The sequence below is a fragment of the Syngnathoides biaculeatus genome, chromosome 12, assembly GCF_019802595.1.
Source record: "Syngnathoides biaculeatus isolate LvHL_M chromosome 12, ASM1980259v1, whole genome shotgun sequence".
NCBI classification, from domain to species: domain Eukaryota; kingdom Metazoa; phylum Chordata; class Actinopteri; order Syngnathiformes; family Syngnathidae; genus Syngnathoides; species Syngnathoides biaculeatus.
In genome coordinates, this window is record NC_084651.1 from 12,055,467 (window position 1) to 12,080,141 (window position 24,675).

A 24,675-nucleotide genomic window follows, 5' to 3' on the forward strand; every position below is an offset into this window, starting at 1 on the left:
ATAAGAACCTAATTAGATTAGCACTTCATAAAATGTGAATTTCACTTGGAATACTCCATGAAATCTAACTCACAGTTCCTCTTTTTGATTCTTTTACAAATGCTCCTTTATTGTCACTCAAATATGTCTTGTTGCTGCAGTACACCAGAGAGATCCGTCATCTGAAATGCCAGGATGTGGCTAACGTTTTGCATTCGCATAGCAGCAGATAGCAACATGAATTGGGTTATTTCTGAGCTATGTGTGAATTTGTGAAAGACTCACAATAATTGCATGTCTTTACTATTATTATTTATTCGTCTTTCATTCTGCATAACCTCACATAATGTCTGTCACCATGTGCCCTGTACCCAGTTCAGGGTGTACCCCGGCTCCTGCCCGTTGACAGCTGGGATGGGCTCCAGCACTCCCGCGACCCTTGTGAGGATAAGCGGCTCGGAAAATGGATGGATAGGACTTCACGCATGGCGGTTTTATCAGAGGAGTATTTCACCAAAAAAATGACATAAACATAGCTACACTAATATATATATATATATATATATATATATATATATATATATTATATATATATATATATATATATATATATATATATATATGTATATATAATTTTTAAAGTATATTCACCATCATTAATCTAACTATACGAAAATGACCCCGAAATTTGTATGGTTAAACAAAAATTGTCGCCGTTAGATTGAATGAGCGCACGCGCAACTTAATTGCTGGCAGGTGTTTGACAAGGCGGCCATCTTGAGACGGTCCTCGCGTGCCAAGACCGCCGATGCCCCCCACAAGCGTCCGAGCAGGGGGAGCTAGCTTGTTTACGGAGCGGAAGAGTCTGTTTCCTGCCTGTAACAAAACCCAGACTCCCCGTCAGGGTGTCAAGGAGCCGCTCGCCGTACCCGCCGTCCAATACATCATCTTCATCGCCGAATCGTTCCGAGATAAGCCTCCAGGGTCGGGCCGGCGCAGAGGTTGTCGGGCTGCTGCCGTTCTATGTACAAGATAAGCCTTAGCTCCCGTCTATTTCATACCGGCACTTTCCACTCACTCGCCAGTCAAATTTCAATCATTCCCTTAATTCACATGCTGCTTGTGCACTTTAAGACTTGGTGATTTGACAGGCATTGATGAACACGTTTCAACTCGCAAACCACAATTTTTTTTTTATGTCTGTATGTTGCAGTTTGAGCACAAGTCTTCGTGCAGAAAGGCAAGTGTACACTCACTCGCAATACGTTGCTGCAAATCGAACTTATCAGAGTACTGAACATTCACCGAGCAATTCATCGAAGTCTCATGGCCCGGGAGAGACAGTTATTTACTTTCGCCTGTGGCGCCTTCTCGTGTAAAAAAACAAAACAAAACCGAGGCGTTCGGTGTTTTACCACACGTGTAAATATTGCCTAACATCAGCATTCGTCAACCCCCACAGTGTTTGGGGGCTTTTCACAAGTGTAGATGTTTGTAAAGCACAGTGTATTGTTTACAGGTGTTAGGTGACCAATGTATTTGCTCAGAGTTGATACATGCTTACAGTCAGGGAGATGGGTTTAAACATGTCTGGCCAGGTTGTCGTGTTGTGTGCTTTTGTAGCTCCAAAGCAGAATTTTGTTGTGTGTTTCTGCCCTTTACCCCATGGAAGAAAAATAATGCAGAACACATGCAACCCTCATGCAATCCTTACCCCCCCCCCCCCCCGCAACTGGAAATCTAAGTAAATTTAAATCTCATACAAGTGGAAAAAATAACTGCCCACAGTTAATACTAAGACCTAATAAAAAAATCTTACCAATGGCAGTAATTCACTCAAATTTATTTTATTTATATTCTTGTCATAGAAGTGTAAAAAAAAAAAAAAAAAAAGGTTTAGCACTGTCAAAATTAAGAGCAAAAACAAATTCCTCTCTTAAAATCCTTTGATATGTTGCGCAAACACAAAACACACATTCTGGATTAATCCTTTAATGTTCGCTGAGCAGAGATCTGAAAATCGCTGATGCTGCATGACATCTTGGAAGTGTTGTGCTATTCCCCACCCCACACACAAATGTGTTGAAATTCACAAAACGGACAGCCTTGGGGTACGTTCAACTCTGGACTTCCCTCTCATTTTATCTCACGGCCATCATTAATATTGTATTAATGGCAAAGGACCAAACCGTTGTGTTGTCATTAATGGGCCGGTTCTCTGTGGCGGAAGCCGCGTCTTATCAGCAGCGCATGCGATGGTGTCAGTAGCCAGGAGCGAGGCTGCACTATTGTACCGCTGCCTGGGCCCGAGTGACGGATGACAGCGCCTTCTCTCTGGAGGAAATGGGGAGGCCACAGCTTGAGCATGGGACCCTCGCCTTAACCTGCTTACCTTTTCTTTTTTTTCCTCCTTGGACATTCCTAGTGTTTATTGAGTTTGGGAGGCACCCAAATGATCCGTTCTTGTTGTGCTTTTCCCGACAGACGCCCGCTGCCCTGTTTTTGCGATTCAGGAGGGTTCATGCCAAACTTGGAGACCATGAGAGGAGGAAGTGACCAGTCTGGATCCCCTGCCCTTTGCCCTCCCTGGGGTCCCATAAATTAGCTTTCTGTAATTCTCTCCCAGACGGCCTTGCCCTAGCAGGTGTGTGTTTGTATATATGAGTGTTAACAGGGAGATTTAAGGGCTGTGCTGTGTGGGATCTACAGTGTCGGGAATGTCAATTCGGAGGAAACGTGCAACCTAAATATGTTTATCCTCCGGTTGCCATGCAGTCCAAGTAGATAAAGACGTGGTGGAGGATGTTTAGACCTTTTTTTATTCTCCCTAACCGAGGACCATACTTGGACACTGCTGAAATAACATTGGCGAAATCAAGAGGTTGAATTAAGTTCAGCGTGATCATTTGTGTAATGGCTCTCGAGGGGGAAAAGGCAACGTTGCTATAAAATATCTTGACTGCGACGTGTAAACGTTTGTGGGAAATGCTGCGCTCCCCATCCAGAAATGACTGTTTGTTTTGCTCTTCAAGTAACATTTACTAGTTTTAGTAACATCAAGTCAGGTCATTTCATTCTTCTCGAATAGTTGGTGCGGTATCAAAAAATTTTGAGGCTAAAAATTAATGACACTGGTCTTCCACTTCCCGTCTTTGTTTCTCAACACATCAGTCAGTTCGAATCGTACGCTGTGGTCTTTGTATTTGAGGTTGCACTCATTTCAAAATGCCCTTTAAGAAAAAATGGGCAGATCAGTTTTGAAGAATTTCATTAGCTTTCAAGAATAAATGTGCATTTTGTCCCGATCAGAACTTTTTTTTTTGCTACCTTCAGACTAAATTTGGTGAAATACTGAATTTAGATAAAAATCATACATCAAGTGTATGCATTTGTATCTTACAAAAGGTCAACACAATCTTTTCCCATATGTTTCTGAACCGCCATTTTTTATTGAGGAAAAACAATCTTTTGCCATAGGAAATAATCGAAATGGAAATGTCTCCCATCGTCAGACTTAGGCCATCGTTAAAACCTTTCACGATAACAGCAAATAGAAGTTTAACCTTGCTTGTCACACAAGTACAAAAAAAGGTGCCCAACGCTAAACTGAAACTGAAACTAAATTCACTTTTAGATTTATTGAAGATCCTATTTTAATTTAAATAGAAGTGGTTTGCCATAGAAAATGAAAAACCACAGAGAATTCTTCTTTTTAAAAAAAAATGCTGAGGAAAACCCTTTCTTTTGGAAGAAGTTTTTTTAAAAAAATAATTTTCCTTAATTTCTTTAAAAAATGACTATTCATTAATTACCATTATATCTGCGTTCATCTAGCTTTGCCAGTGATAGTGATACCCTTAACAGTTGAATGCTCTTCTATTTGATGGCAGATGATGTGACCATCAATGGGTGAGACGCTCCTGGGCCGCCCTGCGCTGGCGGGAAGTTCCACTCCCTCGTAAGATGCTGTTTCCGAGCTCTGGCCAGCGCTATGGTATTTACTCACCCAGAAACTGATGCATCCTTTCATTCACTCACAACATAAACTGGTGGTCGTAGACACGTTCCACAAAGTTCCCAGTTTTGATGACGTGCTTAAGTCCTAGTTGGGCAAAACTATCGTGAGCCAAAGCAGAACTGACTGTCAATCACAGATTTGGCAGAGCTGGGAGCAAAACGTCCACAAACATGCCAAATTTTTGGTCAGCGAAATTTGGTTACCGTAATTTCTCAAAAATAATGCGCAATTTTTTCCAAAAATATTTTCAAAAAGTCAATAGAGCGCATTATATTTAGGTATGGATGAAAAAGAAAAAATGCAATCTCACTGTATAGTTGCATACAGGTACATAGTGGGTTTAAAAAAAAAGGTATAGATATAAATCGCAATATAATATTCTATGTCTTATGTTACACATTTAAATATTACAGTAATCTGTGGTACTGCACCAAACATCTGAAACGACTGCCCGTGAGTTTGTTTTAACTTAAACGAAGACAAAAAATGTCGACTACAAGGGCTAATTGTGTAGCTGCTTTTAAAAGAAATGTCTCATCACTCCGGCCGATGACGTCCCCAAACCAGAAGCAAAACAACGTGAGTTGAAACTACGTAGTACGATTGTACGATCATTAAAAAAAAAAATAGCGCACACAATTGAGATGGTCGCATTTTTAAAAGTGTCCATTACGCTCATTTCTACGTAGTTTGAGCTCTCGTTTTTATAGCAACCAGATGCTATGAAGATTGTAGCCGAATGGGGGCAAGAGGCTGCGCTGTTAGCATGGTGGACCTTCCCCTCAAAATGCTGACAATTAATGAGAAATAAAGGGAACTAAGACTCTTGGGATTCAAAAAAATGTTTCCTCACAAACGCCATGGATGGCACAGAGGATGACGTGCTGTGGCAGGAAGATGGGATCACTGTTCATGAATGCAGGAGGCACCAGAACTGGACCAAGTCATCAATGATGAGTTTGACACTGATGCACAGAGGTCTACAATGGATATTTTTCAGATTGGAGATGAGTCAGATGCTTTTTTTGAAGTCTTGGCCAAGGAAGTGTAATGTAGTGGGTAAACTTCACTATGCACAAATGTTCAATGCACAAATATGTATTGGAAAAAATGTTTAAGTTAAACCGTATAAAATAGTTTCATTATTTAAGACTATCAACAGTATTAATAAAATGTTATGCCATTGTTGAGCATTTATTTTAGTTGGTTGAGGGATTCTGTTCGAAACAATTGCAGGGACCAGGACAAGCGTGTCCTGTGGCCTGTCCCGAGATATATATTACTACTGCATCAGCACATGCACAAATATTATTATTAATGATTGTTGGACGGACGATTTTTCAATAAACAATACAAGTACAAACAATAAAAGTACAAACCTAGCAAAATAGAAATACAGATAATTCCCAATATTTTGAACATATGGATTACAGCAAATTGGTGGTGCACATTGTTCAACTTCGGGGGTGCACATTATACTTCAGGACGCATTATACTTGAGAAATTACAGTAGGCCGAGAACTTGTTTAATGGTTGTTTTTGGTGAGTTTACAGCCGATAGCCACCGTTTGTAATATAATAATAATAAATATAATGGAAGGTGCAGACATTATATTGCCACGAAAATTTAAAAAAATATTACAGAAAATTGCTCATAGATAAGTTTTCTCCGAATAACAGAGGATGCATTCCAAAACCAAAAATTTGTGAATAGGAGAGTGTGTGAGTCCAGTATAATAAAATGAACCCAGCCAAACTGCTATAAAATGCTGGCAAATGCTCGTTTGCTGGGTGGGGGATGTGCTTTCAATGTAATGCTTCACTTTGTGTCCAAATTCCTGCTGAATTCTGTTGAAAGCACGTGGCAATATCAAATGGAGCCCACAAACGCGTGCATGCAGATACTTGCGGAGGCCCACACCAAAACACACGCGTCAGGCGGCGTATAGTCAGTCATTAGACGACACAGGGAGGCCCTGTCCCCCCGGTGTTGTGACTGTGTCTCGCTCCTTGTTAGAGAATTGATGACGCTGTCTTCAGAAAACAAACAAGGCGGGCGGCTAAAAAGGTGGTCACTCACCACAGCTCCCTGACCCAGAGAGACACACGGAGGCCATCGCGACATGTGAGCGTCCCCCCCCTCGGAATGCGTGCACGCACACACTCTTGTTTGTGTTCCATTGATATGGCCGCTGGAATGTGTCTGTCTTGTGCCTCAATGTGTGCCTTTGTGTGTTGCGAGTGTCAGCGTAGCGCAGCAGGCGGGGGTAACCTGCATGCAAACAAAACACAGATAAAGCACTTGGCACCACCCCCCGTTTTCTCGACATGCTTTCTATAATTCCAAAATAAATATTCCGCATATCAATTGTCAGGTAGTGAAATGCGGGGAGGGGCCCCTGTCTATATTAGGAGGATTCACTCATTGATCTGGATGTGACACGCTCCCAATTGTGGGCATCATTTTGCCAGGGGCTTCTTCTGTCTTCTGTTCTGACTCACACGTCACATTACTGCCCACCCCGGGGGCCCCTCGCCAGTGCTTTCACATCACACACCCTGCTTTGCTCTGTGGGCCCCCAAGCCTTGTTCCAGAAGCCCAAATCCCATAATTGCAGGGCTGACAGCGATAGCGAACGCAGACGTCCTCACCTGGTCGGAAGGAATGAAAACATCAAGACTGTCAAAACGCAATGAGGAGATGATGGAAGAGGGCGAAATACTTGAGGGAAAGCGTGCAACATATCAGAAGAAACAAAAGACCCCAAAATTACTTTTTCATCTGATTTAGGATTTTGATTTGATTCTATTTTGGCATTTTAATTCTCTTTTTATCCAGTACATGTATTAAATATTCATCGCACTTCACTTCACCCCACCCCCCCTACATTTTGCTATATACAGCCTCCTACTTGAACGGAATTAATGAAATTAAATCCCCATTATGATAACATGAAAGAAGATAAACCCTAATGGAGCTTGAGAGGAACACAGAAGCTTCCCAAAAATAGGCGTGCCAACTCCAAAAGACAAGAGGCTGGAGTTGCTTCAAAGGTGTTGAGCAATGGGCTTATGTGCATTTCTTGTTGTTTTTAATTAAATTCTGTCAAATATCTCCCACTTGAGGATTGCTAAAATTATTTCATTACCCCTTCAAGCAGGAGAAATAATCAAAACAATCTTTTAAATTTGTAAAACCAGGCCTGCATAACCTTTTTCCTGTCGGGGGTCAAGTTCCCCCAAACTACATCTACACAAAGAAAAAAAAAACATTTTATTCTCATCCATTCATCGGCAAAATGTTACAATTTCCTTCTGGGGGTTATCAATTGCTCTCATTATAATTAATTTCAGTGTCCATAAAAAAAAAGCTCAGAAATTTAAAACATTTAACTTTATTGCAATATTTTTCGAACATTGTGTTGCTGATGCGTGATCATCGTTTCATGTAACACGTGAAGCTGTTTGAAATAATGCAACTGGAGTGACGACCTGTAAAGCAGTATTACAAAAAAGTACTAAATACTGTATCTGTTTGAAATCAAGGACTTTGTGGGTATTAGACAGCCTGTGGATTTCACTAACAACGTAGAACACGCTTAAGGTCTCAATTTACTAAAGGTTTGGCCGTGCAGAAAATGGGTGCACAGATGTGGAAAACTGACTGACTAACGGCACAACTAGGTTTGCTTTTGCCATACAAAGTAACTTGCCATGCAGTACATTTTACACTTTGTGGGAGGCGTATAAGGAAATTCATTAATATACTATATACAATGTGATCTGTCAAACCTGAGACAGTGGTGATGTGTTTTTAAGTAGCACATATAAAAGGTAGGTGCAAAGTAGCACACAAAGCTGTGCCAGTGTAGCATAGGCTGCATTTTGGTAATGCCATTAAAATGATTGCATCCTCCATTTTTCAGCAACAAAATTTTGTAGCTTCTGAATGATCTCAGGGCTGACATGGAGCTAGTCACAAGACGGAGTCATTACCATTTCACCGATGACAAAATGCTCAAATCTGCATTACTTTTGCATTTGGGTCATTTCAGCACACTAATGCAATTCATGCCTGCCTCTCCCAGAGCAGTTTTTAAGATGCTGTCTAAGCTTTAAACGCAATATTACACAAGATGAACCACTTGCTGTGCATTTGGGGATTGTTAAATCAAACAGTGATTTATTTTTTTTTTGGGGGGGGGGGTGGTGTTGCTGCTGTCCCCAATATTTTCCACACTTTTGATACATTTTCTGTGATGCAGATATAAGATAACTTCTTCCACTAAAATTTTAAATTCAATCACTTTAAACTTCATTTTACGATTGTGGTGCATTCCAAAAATGTCAACGGTTTAACCGAACAGTGTAACCCGCAGCTCTCTTTTTAATACAATGGTCTCCATCATGTTTAAGAATCTGTTAGTGAGTGAATGCGAAATTTAGTGCACAATCTTCTGCTACCTTCACACTGTTGGGCAAAATTTAAAAATTAAATTTTTGGGGGGCAGCACGGTGGGTCAGCTGGAAAGCGGTTGCCTCACAGTTCTGAGTTCCTGGGCTCAATCCCGGACCCGTCTGTGTGGATTTTGCATGTTCTCCCTGTGCCTGCGTGGGTTTTCTCCGGGCACTCCGGTTTCCTCCCACATCCCAAAAACATGCAACATTAATTGGACGCTCTAAATTGTCCCTAGGTGTGATTGTGAGTGCGGCTGTTTGTCTCGATCTGCCCTGGGATTGGCTTGCAACCAGTTAGGGTGTACCCCCGCCTCCTGCCCATTGACAGCTGGGATAGGCTCCAGCACTCCCCGCTACCCTCGTGAGGATAGGCGGCTAAGAAAATGGATAGATGGATAATGTTTTGGGGTTAAATCCACTAGCTTTATGTAGTTCACATCACAAAACCAAATGTGGCTTCAAGAGAGGCTGGAATGCACCCGTAATGTCACAAAACCAGATGTAAAGTGCATAACTACGAGACGCCGTTGACGGAAGTTAAATATGAGTCCTCACATAGTTCTCCTCATGTGGTAATTTCAAACATTTTGTGCAAACGCCGCCAGCATTTTCTCATCTCAGTTCTAGAGCATCTTGTTTTTATCACAAACCTTTCTGTGCCTTTGCTTGCCATTTGCTTTCATTGCATCTCTGTTTTGTCCAACAGTTGTGACGTCTGTTGCCTGTTGGTGACGTGTGTTGGATGTGTGCCCCGTGAACAGTGGAGTCAGACACGTATCCAATTTCTATCCTCATATGAAAGAGGCATGGGTCGGATATGAAAACAATCACAATTGTTTTGTTCACATTCACAGGAGAAATTAAATCAGATCCATGTCACATTGGGCAAAAATATCAAAATTGACCTGCAGTGTGAAAATAGTCCAATGTAAAAGATTGCAGTTTTATGAGCAATGCTCTGTGTCCAATCTGTTAAAGTGAACACCAAAATTTAATGTTCGTTCTTTGGGATCTGATTCAGTTATTTTGGCAAAAAAACGTGCGTCACTACTAACGGGACAAAGTACCAACTCTTTTACAAAGCAAGAAAGATAAAATAAAAGATCTTTGGTGGCCAGAGGTGTTTATTTACACAACTGCAGATATGCAGATAGCTTTATTTGTATCATACATTTTTGGAACAATTGCAGTGTTACAGTGTGTCATCTGAAAGTGGAGTATATTAAATAACACTATTAATGGAGAAATAGAGGGATAGACGGAAACAAACGCAGTACATCAGTTTGCTCACTGAAACATAAACATGGTCGCAGACATTATTGTGGAGCGAACACTGATTTTTGTCACATAATCCAACATCACCTGTTTATAATGCTCAGAGAATGAATTTTTGAAGAGTCGCAGATATTTTTCCAAGAGACTGTTGCTTCTGTTTCGTTTAGCAACAAAGTCCAAATGGGCTCAGCAGTTCGCTAATAACATCAATGAACTTATTGTATATTATTACGGTAACTATTTTTTCCTTGAAAGAGAAGCGAGGACACTGCTATTTTTCTGAGGTGGCCGACGTACACACTGACTATCTGGTGCATGCATGCCATTTAGAGTATTAGTGAACAGACATTCTCATTATTTTCCATTCACTGAATTTGAGGAAAAGCAGTGCTTTTTTTGTCGACGCATTCAGAATGCACATTGTGCATTGTTGACTGAATTTGGGCAATATTATTATGATTATTTTTAATGCCATTAATAGTAGAACATATTTTCGATTATGTTTGTCAAGTTAGGTGTGAAAAGTTAAATTTAATTAAATAGCTGTGATTGAACGCAGAGCTGGAACTCTCAGATGAATGGACATCATCTTCATTAGACAAAGCATCTGGGCTCCGGTTTGGAAGGGCTGAAGCACTTTCCAATAAACTGCCGGCTGAGCTGAGCAGGTTTTTATTTATGAACCACTTCAAGTGGTGCAGACAGCACAGTGGAGCCAGCATGTTTATAGCAGAACTCAGCACTGAGCTTCAGGACACAACAGATGAGGATCCACACGCCGTCGAATTTACACTACCGCCACATGCTCTTAACTCAAACGACACTTTGATTGTCCATCTATTGACGCGTATACTCCAAACCACAATGTTAGGTACACCTGCTCAATCTCACGAAATCCAATCCAAGAGCGTGCATTTATTTCTTTTTTATCTATCCTATTTATCTGGGCCGCTCATTCTCTCTTGGGTTGCAGGAGTATTTTTTAAATGTAATGTGTGTGTGTGTGTGTGTAAATATATAAATATATATATATTTTTTGTTTGTTTTTTTTCCTCAGAAAGCCTTTGCATGTAAATGGAGAAGTCATCTTGTCTCTTGTCAAGTAATTATTTCACTTCAATGATTGATTGTTTTGTGTATGTTATAATAGAAATGTACTTTGTATAATAATGAAAATATATTAAGGGGAATTTGAAGTGAAAGTGATTTCAGAGTGATACTGTCACTGTCATTTTGCTGTAATTAATGAATACTAGTGTCTCTGCAGGGAGCACAGACTAAAACACGAGTTTTGTTATCTGCATCATTGGTATGTACAAAACGATCTTTATCAGTCTTTGGCAATTCATATTTCTGGTTCTTTAGTAATCACGCTGCACTGCTGCACTTATGTGGTGGCATAACTGGAAAAAAAATATCCAATTAATCCTTTAAAATGCACAATTTAGACAACTTGAGAATCACAAAATAAAAAAATTCGAAAATGTGAAATAATTGTTTTGAAAAAGTAGCTGAGGGCCACAAAGGTCTTGCCACATTTAAGTGTATGGAGATTTTGAGCAGATCTCAAATATACAAGAATTTTTTTGAGGAGCTTTGAAATAGAATTCTCCTTCACATTGTTTGCTTTTGATTTTGGAATCACTTAATAAACCAGGACCCGACAACCTGACCGATCTGAAAGTCTCATCGGAAACAAAAAGGTCTTAAATATATTTAGGTCCACTGCTCGACCATTCAGAGCTCTGTCAACAAACAAGATTTTAAGAATGTAATCTCTTACTTGCAGGAAGTCCGTAGAGATGATTTAGAATCCATGTGATGAGGTCCAGTTTTTTGATGTGAGTAACTCAAGCGGCACTCTTGTGGATTTGGCAAGGTTCCACACTCACCAGAACAACTCACTATCAGTCGGGATGTGTCCACTATTGCATAGTTTGCCATTGTTTTGTTTTTCAAATAGTCAATGTCTCCTTTTCGGTGGTGACTTCTCAGGCTTCTGAGGGGAAAAAAAAATGAATGATTTAAAAAAAAAGAGAGAGAGAGAGAGAGAGACTCCTTAGAGGTTCACCCATTCCTTTTTGAAGTCACTTGTCAGGTACCTGGGAACAGGTTTTCATCTAAATTCTGGTTTAATTCCATTGGCCATTGCAGAGATGATTAAAAAAAATAATGGGTAGAACGTATACTGTACGTATATGTATACAAGTGAGCAATATCAAAAGTTATGATGTTGGGAGTTTGCATGTACCCCCCCCCCCCCCCCCCCCGGAGTCTGGCTGCATACCACACTCCAAAACATGCACGGTAAATTCACTGAAGAACATTAGGTGTATGTGTTAACGTTATTTTTTTCTTCTATTTGTCTATCTCACTGCAAACTACAACCACAGACGTCCAAACGATAAAAAAAAAACTCTGGACAGTCAAATCAGTCCAAACTGAGCATTATATTGATGAGTGCAGAAACTTAGTGGATAGTTCACTGTTGAACTAAGATAATTCCTAAAACCTTTCTTGTACTTGTAATTATAAGAAAACGTCATTGAAAGTACTTTACAGTAAATATGACGATTTTTTCCCACTCCTGTATCCAATATTTTGTCATTTGGCGCCATCTTGTGGTTAAATATTTTACCTGCATTTTAATCGCGACTATCCCCTATGCCTCTTTGAACATGGGATTGACTGAATTGTGTGTCCGTCGCGCGACTAACGTGCTCATTGGTCAGCATCCTCAGCCCTCGCCCTCTCTCTCTTTTGGACTTTAACCAGAATGTATGACCGACAGACTGTGATTGGTGCGTCTTACAGTGCCGCGTTCCCATTGGTGCAAAACAATCACTCCCTTTTCTCTTGAGCGGCTATCGGAGTGTCAAGCGTCCCCTTTCTGTCGCTTGCCCGGTTCACTTATTGAAATTGTTCTGTTTTGTGTTAAAGTTGAAACTGGACCGTAACAGCTCGAAAGCCATGTCTGTGTTTTGCGAAGTTCCCCAAGCGGTACCCGTCGCCGTTTTTAAACTGACCCAGGACTTCAATAACGACCAGTTCCCACACAAAGTCAACCTCGGCGTCGGGGGTAAGTAGGAATTGAACACACCATTGATTTTCTATGTAGCTCTTATTCGCAGCTCCTTTGCAAATCATGGCATAATGTCTTTTTTTTTAATCATCATAAATCCAATAATGTAAGCGATGGCTCACCCTCCCTGCAAATTTGCACAATTTAATTAATCATCACGTCAATTTCGTGTGTTCGTGTGCGCGTGTGTGTCATTACGTAACTTTCGATTCCAATGAAGTTTGTGCGCATCTGTGAGGCAAACCTGCACGATGACCTCTGACTCTCTCGATCAGGTTCAAAGTTCAACCTCCTGCCGCCTTTTCGAAACAACCACACATTTTGTCCCGTGCAACCTTTGTCACTTTGAATCAGATTACGAGTCGTAATCCAGTGCACTTGCTATGCAAACGGGCCTGCCGTGGTAAATGGCACTGCTGTGTTGTGCTGCTGCTGCTCCTACCTGAGTCCCATGATTAAGTGCAGGGAGGATAAGGCTTGATAATCTCTTCATCTTTAGCAAGGCATCTGGGCAGATGGCAAATGTAGGCCAAAAACGTCAAGATTTTGATTTTGAAACAGATGTCCACATTACCCGAGAGAAAAATGACATTCTGCAGGGTTTATAATACACCAGTAATGAGTGTATGTCTGTGGCCATAAAACAGGAGTGGACAAACTAGAATGGTGGGGCCCATTATCTGATTCATTAATCCAGTTAAATAATACATTCAGTTATGGTATTAAATAATTGGTCAATTTTAATTTCGTTAGACCTCATTTTAAAGTGGAACCTCAAGAGCAGAGGTGTCAAACTCTGTTTTCTCGCCGGCCACATTGTTGCTCCGGTTTCCCGTCAGAGGGCCGTGATCACTCTGAAACAAAAAAACATTTCGTCATCTCATCATATTTACATAATCAATTTATGAACTAGTTTTGGAATCATAAATCAAGGATAATGTGTTTTTCAATTCTTCACGTTTGGTAGCACAAAAATGCTTGCAATATCTCAACTTTCTCAATTATGATGTATGACAATTCAAAATTTTGGTGTAGATTTTTTACAAGAATCATGGAAATTGACATTCTGGATTTGGATTTACGGGCCACATAAAATCATGTGGCAGGTCAGATCTGGTCCCCAGGCCTTGAGTTTGACACCTGGGACCGGCGTCAAACACCACAAACTTTGGTCAGTTTGGACTGAAAAGTGTGCTGATAACTACACAACTGGAAATGAGATTTTTGGTAATGTTGGGAAAGGTCTTACCATTATGAGTCTGCTTTATGCTCATAAGACTAAAATGTAAAAGTTTTTATAAGTTTGGAAGTAATTTAAAACTCGTGGGTCCTGGGTATGTATTCTAAAGACAATTTGACAAACTGTATTTGTGTTGCTGGTTATTTTTCTTGCGTTTTCTCTCTCAAGTATTTCCCTGTACTTCTGTTGCAGCCTACCGCACAGATGAAGGGAAGCCGTGGGTTTTGCCGGTGGTGAAAAAGGTGGAAAAGATCATCGCTGACGATGACAAGCTCAACCACGAGTACCTGCCCATACTGGGCTTGCCCGAGTTCAGGTCGTCGGCGTCCAAGATTGCCCTGGGAGACGGCAGCCCTGCTATCCTGGAGAACAGGGTGCGTCATGCTTGGTTCATGGGCTCCACCGTTGGATTGGTACTTTCCTCTCATTTTTTATTTCGCCTGTTTGTCGGTCCCATTCAGGTCGGGGCGGTTCAATGTCTGGGCGGCACCGGTGCACTGAAGATGGGGGCAGAGTTCCTAAGACGTTTCTACAACGGAAACAACAACACTAAGACACCAGTTTATGTGTCTGCGCCAACTTGGGGTATAAACACACTTGGGATGAATTTAATTTACAGCTCCAAGTGGCTGATTTTAATTATCTATTTTTTTTTTAAATTGTCATTTCAAGTCACACATCTACAATATGGCTTCGTTTAAACTGACAGAATACATGAATCAACCTAAATTGCATGGAAATGTAGTGGATATAAAAAGTCTACCCTACACACCTCTCTTCGTAAGCCAACTTTTTGTGATATTAAAAGAAATCCTAGACTGATATAAATAGTTTAAATGTTTTCCAACACTAATGGGACCGATGAACTGTTCAACTCAATTGGGGAAAACAAGGTTTTTGAGAGGGAAAGTTTAAAAAAAAAATTAATTCATGTTCCACAAGTTATGAAAGAGTGTGTAGAATTGTGCAACCCTATAATTTCTGTTTTCTCTTCCTCTTTAAATTATTTTTTTCAATTAATTGAGTAGTAGAGGTTATACTGTAGGTCAGCTTATTGGTTGAAAAAGAAGAAGTGGAACTAATTCAGTCATTTATTTTTTCTATCACAAAAAAACTGGCATTTGAGCAGGAGTGTGTGGACATAAAAAAATCAAAAGCCTTTATTGTCATTACATGCTGTGTATACAATGAAAAGGTGCAATAAAAGAGAATGAAAATATTCTATATCCACTATTAATCAACAAGCATTAACACTAGGAAGTGACAACACAAAATAATACATAAAATCTAAATTGTACATTGTCCCACCTGAGTAAAACATAAATTGTGTCGTTTGAATCTTTTAGCGAAAATCCAGCCATAGAAAAACAAAAGTGCGGAATAGTTATTCTTTTAAGCCTTCTTGGCCTTCATGAAAGACACATAAAGGTATTATTTGTGTTCTTGTTTTTGTCATAGCAGCTCATTATCAGTGTACATTGACTAAAGTGTGTCAAAAGTACAAAAACAATGATGAGGTTTTATCTCCTTGTTTGCTTCAGAGAATCACAACGGCGTGTTCAGCAACGCCGGCTTCGAGGATGTCCGTCCCTACAAGTACTGGGATGCGGGAAAGAGAGGCCTGGATCTGGCTGGTTTCCTCTGCGACTTGGAGGTAAACGGTGTGATGGAAGTTCTAGAACTAAACCTCCAAAGTCAAACAACCCCACCAGTGGTAAAATTCGCAATTCAAACAAAATTTCCTCCAAAAATCTGACCCAAGGCAAATTATGTAAAACATCAACTCAGTTCGTTCACCACAGAGAAGTGCCAGTAATGCCAAAATATAAACGTGTAATGACCACCATAGAACTGGAAAATGGACTTTAGACTAAAAAGGCAATAATGGTAATGAAATATAAATTACGTACGGACAAAATGCCGTAATTTCCGGCCTATAAACCGTGACTTTTTTCACATGCTTTCATCCCTGTGGCTCATGCGGTTAAAGGAATATAAGAGTTTGAGCTTAAAGTACTTCATTAGCTGTTGCTACATCCTGTGTATGAAAGTGTGAAACTGTAAAGTGCTGAGTGTGTGACTGGTGGAACGAAACAGGGTATGTGGTGCAAGAATGGAATGTTTTTGAACTGACGGTGCTCACTGCAAGGAGGATGCGGAGACGAGAGGACTCAGAGGCAGTTGGTGGAAAAACTATTGTCAGGAAAGGTTCACCAGGAGGAGCCAGCACGCGAGTCTGCAGGGGAGGAGTCGGGCCAACATCCGGCGGACCAAAGGAGACCAATGAGAGAGCGCCAAGGATACCTGAAGGAGACACAGAACCAATAGTGAATCAGTAGATTGTACTTTAAAATTGTTCTGGGAAACTCGGAGGTAGAGTACGTCGGCTGCAGGGAACTGAGACGTACAGGGTTGTAATGAGAGGGACCCGAGACCCAGGTGTGCGTTGAAGGAATAAATCCACTCGTGTGTGAAAACACCGGCTTCCTGATGCCTTTCCATTGCAGAACGAGCGCGCGTATTGTTGGATGAGTGGCAGTTGGGTAAGGTCACAAATTGGAGTCAGATTTCTAACTTAAGTTTATGATGATTTAGAAATATAAAATTCCAACACGGTGATGCAGCTAATTTGTACATTTTTTCTAACGGCCGCAAGGGAGCACTCGAGCGGAAAAGGATACAAGTGAGATGGTGGAATTAATGTGGTGAGGATGTGACTTTCACCGGTATGTTTTTTTTTTTTTTTTTTTTAAACTGGCCTTGTTAGCGCTGCGCTAGCGTTAGCGCTGTGCTAGTGTCAGCACTGTGTCTCACGTGATTTTTACCGGTGTACCGGTGATTTAGGTATGTTTTTCTTTTTTTTCTTTAACCGGCCCTTTTAGTGCTGTGCTACCATTTTGCTACTATGTAGCTGCCACAGCTTTTTTTTTATTGTATTTTTTTTACCGGTATTTTTTTTTTTTAACAGCCCTGTTCGCGCTACCGTGTTGTTGCTATGTTAAGCTAAGATATTTTAAACTTTGAAAAATCTTTCTGTGTACCATCTTACTTTGTAGAGATCTCATGTTTCACTGTGGGTTTCAATGTGGGCACTTGCGGCTTTTACACAGGGGTAGCTTATGTATGTACCAAATAGTATTTCCTTTACAAATGTACTGGGTGAGGTTTATAAGCAGGTGCGATCTGTAGGCCAGAAATTACGGGAATCACAAAGTTCAAAATGTGTTCTGAAACTGCTGTCTTTTTAATCAAAAACATAAAAAAAGTACAGTAACCCTAGTCAGAAGGCCTCAACGGAGTAGTTTTACTTTAGTTTGATGTTATTTGCTTTTATTCTTCTTGAGTAACCACTTCCCTTTTCCCAGAGCTCCCCAGAGCGTTCCATCTTCGTCCTGCACGCTTGTGCCCACAATCCAACTGGCACAGACCCCACGCAGGGCGAATGGAAGCAAATTGCTGAAGTTATGATGGTAAGGAAAATTTTGTTCTCTCACTTGTCCTCAATAAGAAATACTAAGTCAATATTTGTCGTTGTAATGAGTATTTTTTACTGTGCTTTGCCAGAGGAGGAAGCTGTTTGCTTTCTTTGACTCGGCTTATCAAGGATTCGCTTCGGGCAGTTTGGAGAAAGACGCCTGGGCCGTCCGATATTTTGTCTCTATGGGCTTTGAAATGTTCTGCGCCCAGTCATTCTCCAAAAACTTTGGCCTCTATAGTAAGAACCGCATGTGACACCTCCACAATCTTATCCCCAATATGATCTCAGAGTATTAATCCATCCAGCCATCCATTCTGTAAGATGCTTATGCTCACAAGAGTTGCTATCTTTGGCCAGTAAGCAGGGTACACCCTGAACTGGTTGCCAGCCAATCGCAGGACACATAGAAACAAACAATTATTCACGCTTACGGGCAATTTAGATTCTTTAATTAGCCTACCATGCATGTTTTTGGGATTTGAGAAAAAAACGCAGTGCCCGTAGAAGACTTGCGAGAATGGGGAGAACATGCAAACAGAGTATTAATGTTTAATATATTTCAAAAAAGATTCAAATGTATATTATTTAAACAAAAGTAAAGCTGAGCTGAGCCCATTTGAGCTCCATGGCTAAATGGAACAGCAGCACCAAAGCAAGTAGGCAGTCTCTCAGATGAATATAAATGTTTTTCATTGTAAACGAGTTCCTTACAAAGAATTGAAAATCTATGGAGGTAAATTAGCACCACCAGGATTTGAATTTGAAATGCCATAGAAAACAGGATTTGAATTTTAAATGTAACGTGATCACATTTTCAATAGTTCCTTCAATTCGTTGTCTGAAATTCAACTGGTTACAATTCGCTGTCTAAAATTCACCCTCTGGATTGGCTGGCTGTTTGGTTCTGACCTGAAGTAACCCTGCCTGGTGGCACAGACGGTGAATTTCCGACAGCGAATTGTAGCAACTATTGAAAATGTGATCACTTTACATTTCAAATTCAAATCTCGTTTTCTGTGGCATTTCAAATTCAAATCCTGGTGGCACTAATTTACTTCCATAAAGATCATCTTATGTTTTGTGGGGACCGTTTCTGTTTGTGTCCCAAAAGACTGATGTGGTGTCAATAATCAATCTTTCTGTCCCAAAAGACTCTGACATCTCAATACTCCACGAGGTTGTTTTTCTTGTGAGCAACATGACTTCCACTCGGTCTACCCGCCAATGTCTGTATTTCTCCTAAAACAATCCTTTTATGTCAAACTCCACTTTCACGAGACATACATTCTAACATTAATATTCTAAAAAATCTTCCCTCATCTGCAAATGAGTAAATAAACTCATAATAAATTCAGTCAACACAAATTGGCGTTAACAAGATAAGGACGCTTTCTCTATCCCAAAGGGAAGTTGAAAATAAGTTGACTAAAAACACGGCTGGAATGCAGTTCAGAACCTGCTAAAAATGGGATTCTTGGAAACATGATGAATAATTAATCCCAAAGGGAAATCCTCTCACATTTATTGTTCCCACCAGACGAGCGCGTTGGCAACCTGACCGTGGTGGCTCGTGATGCCGACAACCTGAAGAGGGTTCTGTCCCAAATGGAGAAAATTGTGCGGACGACCTGGTCCAACCCGCCGACGCAGGGGGCTCGTATCGTGGCCGTCACCCTGAACTCGCCCGAGCTCTTTGTCGAATGGTTCGTTCGACATCTTGAGCTCTCAATCTGATGTGATGGCTATAAATATTTAATTTGTTTGAAACCAGGAAAGAAAACGTGAAAACCATGGCTGACAGAGTATTGCTGATGAGAGCCCAGCTGAAAGCCAAGCTCCAGGCTCTGGGGACGCCAGGAACTTGGACCACATAACAGAGCAAATTGGCATGTTCAGTTTCACCGGACTCAACCGTGAGTACACCACACATAAACACACACACACACACCACACACACACACACCACACAACCAACACACACACACACACACACACAACCACAACACACACACACACACACACACAACCACAACAAACCAACACACACACACCACAACACACACACGCGCAACTCCAGCACTGCGCACGCGCACGCGCAACACCACGCGCACGCGCACGCACAAAATCCAGTTTATTGGGAACACAATGAGTTCTACAGTGTTTACCTTGCGTATTAATTCAAAGGACATTGTGTTGCTCCTTTTAGTGTACTTGATTTGGTCACCAGATAGGCATTAAAATACATGGATGTAGATTTGATGCTGGAACAGACTATCTTGCAGTAACTTGAATTTTTTTCTCCGTTAACATTATATCCTCGTTAGTATTATTATATTATCTGTCACCATGTGCTGCTGCACCATTTTTTAAAATATCAGTTATTAAAGGGGTTACAACCGTTCCACAACATCTATACTATTGTAGCTTTTTTAAGCCGTCTGTACAGTTTTTTAATTACAGATGCAGGGGAACATTTAAAGTGATACACAATCAGCTGAGTTTAATTGTTCACCACTTTAAAACTCATATTTTATAAAAATTTTTAGGTAACGCTTCCATTTTCTCAGCTGTCACACAATCGTAAAGATGATTAAAAAAAAAAAAAAAGCAATCAAGACACAAAAACCTTCCCAACCAATTCTGACGTGCATTGCAGCACATCTTTTGTTTTTGCCATTTATCTAATTTTCCAAGTGTAAAAAGATATTAGCTTGAGTAAAAAGAAATTAACTTATGCTCAAAACAGCACATTTATTGTTGCTGGAGTACTGCACGTACCGGTATTATTCTTTTATTTTTGGCATATATTCTTTCTGTATGGCTACCACTCATAAACCTTCTTCTCTCAACACATCATGTTGAGGTTGCTCCCTTAAAAAAAAAAAAGGTGTCTAAAAATAGCCAAAGGAAAAAAGAAACGTGCTAAGTTAAAGTTTGATGCTATTAAGCTGGGGTACACGGAGCCCTCACTAGGCGGTGGGTCGAGGTTCAAAGTTCTCAATGGCTCCTTTGAGCTATTTTTTCCCCAAAGGCAGCTATGTAAAGAATTCCAACATGTGTTCCTGCTGTTACACATGTGGAGTAATATAGTATAGCCGCAATTTCTGCCGCCGTCATTTCTCACAGCCAGACAAGTGGACTACATGGTGAAGGAGAAACACATTTACCTAATGTCCAGCGGACGCATCAACATGTGCGGCTTGACCAGCAAGAACATCAACTACGTGGCCGAGTCCATCGACGAGGCCGTCACCAAAGTTCAGTAGGAGGCTCTGCTCATCCGCACGAGACAAATGAGTACTGTACCTTATCTAAATGCCTCAACGCAGTGGTGGGCAACCAGTGCGGACTGTGCACCACCGTGCAATTTTGACATGAAGTAAAACCTTGCAGGAGTAGCTGTAAAACCCCCAAAACATTTAACATTCAAATGCTTATTCTTTACGGTAGCGTTTACATAGACATCACGAAACTCTGGCATTTAAACAGGAGTGTGTCGAGATTTTATAGCCACTGTATGATGAACATTTTATTTTGTACCTTTTTTTTTTTATAAAAAACAAACTATTAAAAGAAAAAAAGGTTCACCCGCCCCTGCCTAATAACAGAAGTTTTCAATAATCTTCCCTTGAGCAAATATTTTGTTTAGAGTGGGTATTTTAAGGTTGTGCAATTATGGTTTAATTTTTTAAATTTCATTGTCATATTACTGCTGAGAAATTACCAGTGAAGAAAATACTATGTTCCTCGTATCACAATTTGATTTATGGCATTCTAAAACTTGTTCATTAAATACAGTAGATGATGTTCCACTGGTTAAAATGAAGGAGCAGTATTGCACTGAAACCTGCTCAAGTGTCTGTTTTAATCCAAAAGAAAACATCGTAATTAAAAGAAAGAGGGGAAAAAAAAAAACTTCACACTGGTTCTCTTAAGACTTGAAACTTGTGATTTGAGCCAGTAAACACTACAGGGAAGTGTTACATTTTACATTAAAGTCAGCTCGAAATAAAGTAATTTTCTCCCTATGAGGAATGCTTACCACAAAAAGTTGTACTAGTCGAGTTGTTGGAGCACTGACTTATTTCACTATGTTTTTATCTCTTACACAATACGAAAATGTCTTCCCACCGGGTATTTCAAACTTGGATCATGGGTGCTTTTAACGCAAATCCAAGACACCATTGTCTTTACTCTGTTTAGTCTTAACGTGCACAGGAATTCAAACTATCAATATTCTCCATAATAAATAGATTGAAATCACATTTGTGCAATTGTCATTCATTTTGGAGTCAATTTGCATTTTAAGGGGATAAGATGACTAAATCACTGCTGGTTTAGGATTAGTGGTTCAATAAAAAATAAAAAACCAAACCACGGACCAAAATATTTACGTTTGTAATAGATTGATTAGAGATCAATATTTAAAAATATTCGTTATCATATTTGGGTAGGTTCAATATTATCTAAATTACAAGAAATGTATAACTTGACTGCAGTTAACCATCAGAGGCATAATGAAATTTTATCTTTCATATATTCTTTTTTTGTTCAGGTTTGCTTATCTTTGGATTATTTGAATATAAACATCAAGATTACAAAATCAACAGACAGAAGATTAGTGCGAATGGTAAATAAAATACATGTACAAGTAATGAAAAATGGAAATGGACAAATTGTACAATGTGATGTTCATAATGTATCATATATAATTTATTTTCTTTAAATATATTAGAAGTATGTTATGTTTCTTATTTCAGTACTTACAGTACATAATCATCCAAATTACAAAATGAGACGAGAAAATAAACATACAGCAAATCAGTATTAATGCTAAATAAAAATTAATCAAACAAAAAAGTATCATGTATTGTTCTCTATAATAAAGTATTTCTTTTAAATATAGAGTAAATCGTCGCTGTCGGACAGAAACCTTGCATGTCCAGATGTGGTCAAGTTCATATTTTTTCCACAACTCAATGCTACTGGTCTGTCCTGACACTTTGTTATTTTAATGTATTATAAACACATTTATTGTTTTGAAGATAGCCTGAGAACAAATCACTTAACTCTCTTGAAAGCTGAAACTATTTGAGTGTCTTTTCTAACTCTGCCATTAAGTCGCCGAATGATTTGAAAGGTCTGAATGATTTTTAGACAATAAATGAGTGAAAATAGTGCAGGTGGATCCATTTGAGTAAACGTCTTTTTGAGCCCTTCAAGGCTTTGGTGCAGAAGGAACTTTTTTAACCATGAAAAGTTATTATTATAGTATTGGGATATAATTAAATTATCGATTGATGATTTTGGGGTGGTGGTGTGTTGATGTTGGTGCGCAACATTGTGCTAGGTATGACAGTCTAAGGTGTAATACTAACTTGAACGATGCGGTGTTTAATAACTCAAGCAAGATGGCTTTTTTTTTTTCTTCTTTCTTGGAAAGTTGTGATTTTTGGAGATGAGAGAATTCTGCCTGACAGTGACAAAATGCGTCAGTGAGTCATATCGAAATGAGTTCCCTTGCTTTTTAGTGTGTATATACAGTAGGAGCAAGGTCAGTAACAAGTGCTGAGGAGTGCATTATCCTTTTCAGGCTGTCATGTGTGTTTAAAAGAGGATTGGCGTCAGTGTGTGCGTCATATTGCTTTTCTCTCATATTGATCCAACTTTCAAGTTTCTCCCAGGGCGGATCCACTCCATTGAAAGTGAGTTGACTAACTCTGTTTGTTGGTCATCCGAAGTAATGGCTTTTCATGTCCTTGTGTAAGTATTCAAAGGCCTTAGGCAGCCTTATCTGTATTCACAAGTCTCCATTTCCAAATGTCACAGCAACTTAAAGCTGCCGTTTGAAGGAAAGACTTTTTTTTTTCCTTTTTTCTCAGAGGAACACACACATGAGCGACAGTAGCCTAAGGTCTGAGGGAGTCTGTTTTGGGGAGAAGTTAGTGCAGTAATGCTATACTCATGCACCCCTACTCCCTGCCCCAGCATGCATATGGACAGCAGGGTTCTCGAAAGGGGACAGTCGTAAGAAACAAACATGCAAATAATGTCTCTTCGCTGAATGGTCTTAAGACATCAGCAAACACGTGTAGCTTATTGTTAGCTGGTTTGGAGGCAGCTTCAGTGACGTGTTTGAAGATGTGCGGTTACAAAATATTATTGCAGTATTTCCTGTCGTGATATGTTTTGATGGACTTGTCCCAAATATTGATGTTTGCAACTATTGATGTGAGCATCTGTTTGCAAAACAGATGCCATTATGAATTAATGTCGCTTGTCATCATTTGGACTTGCGCGCATCGTGCTTGCGAAAATTGATTGTTTGGGATGGATGACATTTATGTAAGAGCCCCACTTTGAATTTTTTTTTTTTTTTCATCGACATTGGTAATGTGCAAAATATAGTACCGTGGAACCTCTAAGGTTGAACTTATGGGATTCTTTGATATTGGAGAGGAACTTTGAAAAAAAAAACTGTGGCTATTGTAAAACCATCCATCCATTTTCTATAACATTAACACTCACATTCACACCTATGGGCAATTTTATCGATAAATTGTCAAGAAGATTTTAAAAGTCAGCAACATGACGAAAAGGTGTTTATGGTTCAAAGGGTCAGGTTTGGTGTTTAAATCTTGACTGCTTCCTACCTTTCCCGAGTAGAGTTTGAATATTTTCTTTACTCCAGGCACTCCAGCTTCTTACGCAATGGAAAAACATGCATGCGATGCTCAATTAAGAATAAATTGTCTACAGGTTTGAATGTAGAGTATGATTTTTTTTTTTTTGTCTGAAAGAGTCCTGGCGGCACGGTGACTCAGCTGGTAAAGTGTTGGCCTCACAGTTCTGAGGTCCCGGGTTCAATCCCAGGAGCCGCCTGTGTGGAGTTTGCATGTTCTCCCTGTACTTGCGTGGGTTTTCTCCAGGCACTCTGGTTTCCTCCAACATTCCAAAAACATGCAACATTAATTGGACATTCTAAATTGCCCCTAGGTGTGATTGCGAGTGCACCTGTTTGTCTCAATGTGCCCTGCGATTGGCTGGCAACCAGTTCAGGGTGTACCCCACCTCCTGCCCGTTGACAGCTGTGATACGCTCCAGCACTCCCCACGACCCTCGTGAGGATAAGTGGTGAAGAAAAT

The 24,675-nt window shown here is 40.0% G+C and overlaps 1 protein-coding gene across 1 annotated transcript; it reads left to right on the forward strand.

Moving 5' to 3' along the window:
* Nucleotides 1–644: 644 nt before the first annotated feature.
* got1 (glutamic-oxaloacetic transaminase 1, soluble) lies at nt 645–21,787 on the forward strand. The gene is given in 13 exon segments (XM_061838077.1): nt 645–980; nt 2,464–2,623; nt 3,870–3,973; nt 12,671–12,809; nt 14,245–14,426; nt 14,514–14,637; nt 15,594–15,706; nt 17,418–17,522; nt 17,617–17,767; nt 19,068–19,233; nt 19,302–19,393; nt 19,396–19,443; nt 20,657–21,787. Coding segments are annotated over 11 exon segments (1,263 nt in total). The 5' UTR covers nt 645–980; nt 2,464–2,623; nt 3,870–3,970; the 3' UTR covers nt 20,797–21,787.
* The last annotated feature ends 2,888 nt before the right edge of the window (nt 21,788–24,675 follow it).